This window comes from Papaver somniferum, chromosome 10 (assembly GCF_003573695.1).
Source record: "Papaver somniferum cultivar HN1 chromosome 10, ASM357369v1, whole genome shotgun sequence".
In the NCBI taxonomy this organism is placed as follows: domain Eukaryota; kingdom Viridiplantae; phylum Streptophyta; class Magnoliopsida; order Ranunculales; family Papaveraceae; genus Papaver; species Papaver somniferum.
This window is the reverse complement of record NC_039367.1, coordinates 162,723,028-162,729,131: the sequence shown is the minus strand read 5'-3', so window position 1 is coordinate 162,729,131 and position 6,104 is coordinate 162,723,028. Positions and strand designations below refer to the sequence as shown.

The 6,104-nt window shown below is 37.1% G+C and overlaps 2 protein-coding genes across 2 annotated transcripts; both read right to left on the bottom strand.

Annotated features, from left to right (window-relative positions):
* Positions 1 to 1,158: 1,158 nt before the first annotated feature.
* On the bottom strand, positions 1,159 to 1,863 carry LOC113316764 (protein NDR1-like). The gene has a single exon (XM_026564912.1). It carries the CDS (start codon positions 1,861 to 1,863, stop codon positions 1,159 to 1,161), a length of 705 nt encoding a protein of 234 aa, XP_026420697.1.
* A 2,661-nt stretch (positions 1,864 to 4,524) lies between these two features.
* On the bottom strand, positions 4,525 to 4,932 carry LOC113316763. Its single transcript, XM_026564911.1, has one exon. It carries the CDS (start codon positions 4,930 to 4,932, stop codon positions 4,525 to 4,527), a length of 408 nt encoding a protein of 135 aa, XP_026420696.1.
* Positions 4,933 to 6,104: the final 1,172 nt, after the last annotated feature.

The following is a 6,104-nucleotide window of genomic DNA, read 5'->3' as shown; positions in this document are numbered from 1 at the left end:
AAATTGAAACGAGTGGACCGGTCAAACCCCGTCTGGGTCACGAGGTTCTTAAGAAATAAAGTGGTTTTTGATAAAGTAATGGGTCACTGTTTGGCCGGATCGGAAAAGTAACTGGGTCACCGGTTTATTGGTCCGACCGTCCAGTCCGGTCCGATTTTCAGAAAACTCGTTCTAGCTAGGGACAATAGTGCACATCAGAATACTTAGGGACCTTAAGGGCAAACATTACAAAATACGTTAATGAACCAATGTGTCTCCTTAATATAATTTAGGCCCAAACTATTTTTTAATTTGTAACTGAAAATATAGCATGCTAATGTAAAAGAGTTATACTACACTTGAACTTGTTGACTAACAATCACTACACTGAAATATAGCATGCAAAGTGTTTCATCATTCTTATAAATCCCGTCACAACAAATGTAATTAACAAATGTACTACCCAGTGTACCCACTGAACTTATTACTCGACAAACAACGGAGATTAGAAAAGGAATATTTGGAAGACTGAAAATAAATAAATATGTGAATGTGGCTGCTGGGATTCAAGCCCAGGTCTCCTGGGCCACAACGTCGAATTCTTACCACTAAACTACAGCCACATAATGTGCTATTTTGGTGTCATTTTGTTTCCCAAGGGCAAAGATAAATATTACCTAACCTGCTCGCCTGTAGTATAAGTTGTATTCTGTTAGGCGGGAATGCTAGATGTCCAGAAGCTGTCTCGCAAAAATAAGTATTACCTAACCTGCTCATTTGTAGCAAGTTGTATATTATTATGCGGAAATGCTAGATATCCCGAAGCTGTCTTCCAAAATTTCTCCCATAGAGAAGACGCATGACCCACTCTGTTATCCGGAGGGATCCGGGAGATTTTGAGTATATGCCTATATGGACATTGAATTGTTTGATGTAAGTTCAAATCTAGACTTTTTCTTCGGATCTTCAAAAAAATACCACAACATTTCTTCAAATCTTCATGAAAATTATTGAATCATCAAATATTGATACATTATTCCATGCGTGCAAAAACAATAATACTATGTTTTCCACAATAAAAAAATTAAGAGAAAAATCCAACTCTTAAAGCAAAACAAGTAACTTAATTAAGAACATTTAATCGATGAAATAATTTTCCTATAAGAACATTGAGAAGAACTAAAGCAAAATAGGTAGAAAAAGAACCAGTGCTGCCAAAAGACTTGTGCGAACGCAATCCATAACATGCACTGTCGCAGCTATGGATGATTGCATTATGAAGTTTGCAGGTTTGGACGATAGCTTAACAACGTTCTTAGGAGTCTTTCCATGATCATTGACATTTAGTTTAGCTCCTAATTTCACCCCGATTCTTTTCGTCGGCGGGAAACAAGACCAGTGATTTAGCCATTCACAGAAGTAAGAATTTGAAGCCCTAAACTTTGTGTCTAATCTCACTCGAAACATAGCTAAACTCCCATTTGAAACAACCATTCTTGCCTCCTCCCAAGATATCCCTGAAGTACGTATCATCTCATCACGGATAATAGAACCTCCTTTCTCCCCAATATCAAATGCAGGTATGGACTGAAATCCAATAACGGAGTCGTTGTTACCGTAGTAATATGTTATGTTGACGGCATCCAAGTAAAGCTCCCTCGGGCTGAAGTTATAGGAAATTAGACGGAATGATACAGTTGTGGTGTTGATGGTTTTTGAATCGTTTGAGGCTATGTCGAGTGCAGGAATGTATATGTTTTCGATATTCATTACGGATCGGGTAGGGTGTAAGGAGAAGTAAATCAGAAGCCCTAAAGTTAATGGAATTACAACACAGCAACAACAGCATGAGCAACACACTGCCGCGGCAGCACCATCCGTCATTGTTTCCTAGTTGTTATCTCTGCTATGTTTTGGGCGGAAAAATATGTGTAGGAATGAAAAGGAAATACAGTAGATACCCTTAAATAATTATGAAAGGGCCTATGATTCTATGAACATCGCCATTATACACAATAAAGGAAATCAACGCAAAAGTCTATTAAATTCCGACTCTTCCTATCTTTCGGTAGACTGACATCGATCCGGCGACAATGGAAATCATTGACCCTCGATCAATGGCTGTTTCTTAATTACATCTTGGAACGGGAGGTCAACTTTCTCATTTTGAAGTTATATTACTTTGTAACTTAATTTATGGATCATAGTTCTTTTCTTTATATATAAACTAACTAGCTAGCTACCTTAGCCTACCTTTATGTCAAGCTCCCTGTTTGGGAGGTTATACGTTAAGCTTTCCAGACAACGGAACGGAGTCAGGCACCAAGAAGTGAGTGTAATTGTTTCCCCGATATATAAAATGAGTTTTGTTCTTTCTTTTTTTCATTCCTTCATATTATTATCGGATTCGGCTCCGGATATCTAAGAAGGTAAGCTTACGGATGTGAAAGTAAAGTCGATATTCGTATCAGAGAAAAAGAAATCCAACACAAAGACTTTTGAAATGCAAGTCTTTCCTTTTCGATCACTATTTGCTGATCCGCGCATCGTGTAAACATTTATCGGCATGTGAAAACAACTTGGATTATGGGCGTAGTTTTTTAGGTATGTTAAACAAAGGGAGTTGTGCATATAATTGTCTAAGAAATCGTCATTATGATAACTCTTGTTCTTCTGAAACAGTAGAGTCCACCTCTGTGCTCTTCACTTTTAAATATTGTGTGTCTTAATTGACGGAGCATATATTTAACTGCATCATTCATTGAATCAAAGATAATATACTCGTCGATTGGAGATCTACCAATAACCGAATTTTGACTCCATCTATACTAAATATTCATACAATGAACCTTTCTATGACCATAATAATCAATCTCGAATACTACCTTTTAATCTATCTTTCGAGTAGATTTGCACGTTCTAGACAGATTCACGGGTTATAGACTCCTTTAAAAACCGTATACTTACAAATCTCAGCAAAGAAAAACAATTCCCACTTACAAATCTCTTACCCTCGATAGGCAGGACTGGTAGGAATTGGACTGTTAGGAAGTGGCGAGTGGAAACAATCTGGCATCCTTCAAAAAAAAAAAAAAAAAAAAAAAAAAAAAAAGAAGTTGATAAGTGAGTTTTTTTTTTTTTTTTTTTTTGGGGTGCCTTCTTCCTATTGTCGATCTAGACTCCCACACTGATGCTGCTTACCGTGTAAGGTATGCTTTTCAGAGAAACCAAAAAATTCAACACAAAGACTTTTGAAAGGCGAAGTCTTTCCTTTAAATTAGGGATATGCCCCAAAATCGACTGTCATTTTGGGGATATATGCCCCGAGATTCCAATTTTCGGTAATATGTCCCAAAGTAACGGTTTCCGTCAAGGAACCGTTAAATAGTCAATTTATCGTAAATGTGTATGAACTTTTTCTCTAATTTTTTCGAGGTTTTTTCCGTTTGAATATGTTCCTAAACCTTGTAAAGGTGATGGTATATAGTGTATTCGTTTTTTAATTCACATATGTAATTCTAAATGTGTGCGATTATTGACTACTTAACGGTTTTGGATGGAATTTTGGATGGTTGGGACATATTACCGAAAAATGAAATCGTTGGGCTTATCCCCAAGGTGACAGTCATTTTTAGGGCATATCCCTTTCGATTATCTCGAGCTAAGGCTCTATTTGTCGTAATGTAGTATTTGAGACATGTCAAAGCAAGGGAGTTGTCATATAGTTGTTTAAGTACTCGTCATCACAACGGTTTTACATTTTTTCTTCTTTTGAAATAACAAATTATTTTCTTGGACTTGGATAGAGCAAAATATATTAAACCAACAATCTCAATACCAAGAAGGTGGCCAAACAGAAGAGAAGAACCAAGGTGACCGAGAATTCCCTACCAGATTTATGTAGATTACAGAATCGGTCCAAAGGTTTAATTTGCTCACGTGGTAGTGTGGTATGCCTATGAATTAATGGTATCATTATTTGTGGAGTGGAAGGAGAATTAGTGAATCATATTTTTTTCTTGCTCCAAATGAGTTAATGAGGGATGTGTATTTTATGTCCTTATTGTTTCCTCACAGTATGATTTATTTGCCCTTGTCATGGACATTTGCTGTTTCATCGGCGAAACGGAAGGTAGTTTGGTTCCGCCGGATGGAATTTGAATGCAATGGAATGAACAAAACAAGGGAATTTTCGAGGATACGTACTTGTTGAAGACTTTTTAAGACCTTTATTTTGCGACCAAAATTTTGGTTTGACTTGGGCCTTTCCTGCTGGCTCTCGCTTACACACTTACTTCTCTAATTGTTTTTTTTTTGAAGCATGCTTACTTCTCTAGTTTTGTAAAAGAATCGGTGTCAGTTTTCATGTCAAAATTTTCTGCAGTTTTCCCCGTATAGCTACTTAATTATAAATTCTTTTTTCATTTGAAATTTTCTCTTCTCATCAACACACACAATCTGGAGAAAAGAACAACAAGTGCTAGATCATAGCAGAGCCGTGAATCAAATTACGTACCCATAATTGCATTCCAATTAATACAGCAATTATAACAAGCAAATAGTTGTAGCAAAAACAAATAATGCAACAATGACAGTGCAAATGCAGTCACTAGCAAGCATGTAAGCGTTAGAAAGCTCCAACTTATCTTTCACAGACAACCCTTGATCATTGACACTAATGTTAACTGCTAATCTCAGTTGCTTTATCTTTGATCGGAGAAACTTTTCTGAAATCCAATACCAATACGTATACCTAGATTTTGTATCCGCCTCCACTCTAAATTCCGCGGTACTTCCATTCGCGACAACCAATCTAGCACCCTTCCAAGGTACCCCAAAAGTCTCTGTTGTCTCAACACGGTGAGCAGCACCCTTATGTGCAAGATTAAACTTAGGTAGAGTGAGATTTGCAATGGCTAAACTTAGGTTATTCCCACAGTAACAAAACGTCATGTTAATGGTATCAACATAGAAAAACTTTGCGACATCATTCGGATTTTGTTAAGGATCGAGCAAGAGAGAGGAGAGCATAAACGCGGAAGCATAAAAGACTACATTGATAATAATTCGGTGTATTAATTTTCATGGCTTAACAGCCTATTTATATTGTTCACAAACTTGACGACCACTCAAAGTACTTACCTAATAAAATCAAACTCTAAACATAGACACTTTCCTAATATAACTCTCACAACTTAATGTGCGTATCTCCTAAATATAGATTCTCCTATATTATTTCCTATTACCCTTCCTCAAGATGGAGCATGGAGATCATGAATGCCCATCTTGGACAAAAGAAACTTAACTTCGGTTTCTTCTCTTTTTTTCTTTCTTTTTTTTAAACACTTTTGCGGAAAAAAAAAAACTTCAAATCGTAGTTTTAGGGACGTTATGGTCCCCTTCATAGTTTAAGGACATTTCGGTCCCCTTCGTAGTTTAAAGACATTACGGTCTCATCTTCGTAGTTTTAGGACATTTCGGTCCCCTTCGTAGTTTAAGGACGTTTCGGTCATCTTCGTAGTTTAAGGACGTTTCGGTCCTCTCTTCGTAGTTTAAGGACATTGCGGTCCCCTTCGTAGTTTAAGGACATTACGGTCTCATCTTCGTAGTTTAAGGACATTTCGGTCCTCTTCGTAGTTTAAGGACATTTCGGTTTCAATGAAAGTTTAAGGACATTGCGGTCCCATCTTCGTAGTTTTAGAACATTTCGGTTCCATCTTCGTAGTTTAAGGACATTGCGGTCCCATCTTCGTAGTTTTAGAACATTTCGGTTCCCTTCGTAGAATACTTCTTGTACTCTTGGTTTCTTCGATTGAATACTTTTTGTACTCTCTCGACAACTCATAGGATTTTAACCTACTATTGTTGTTCTTTTTCTCATCACCTCTTGGTGATTGTTTTTTTTTTTTCACAACATGAATGTTGGTTCTTCTTCTCTCTTGTTCCAGTCACGCACTTCTTGCGAAACCTTCACACTTCTTTGTTCTTCAAGATTCTATCACAATCATGTCGTCTTTACAAAGTCTGCCACACTTTGTAGGATATCCAAGTTTCTGCCACAAACTCTTCAACCACACTTCACTTCTTCCAACATGTTTAACAGCTTTCTGCAATACCTCTGACAG

Coding starts and splice junctions, on each gene's coding strand:
- LOC113316764 (XM_026564912.1), bottom strand. CDS start 1,863: ATGACGGATGGTGCTGCCGCGGCAGTGTGTTGCTCATGCTGTTGTTGC.
- LOC113316763 (XM_026564911.1), bottom strand. CDS start 4,932: ATGACGTTTTGTTACTGTGGGAATAACCTAAGTTTAGCCATTGCAAAT.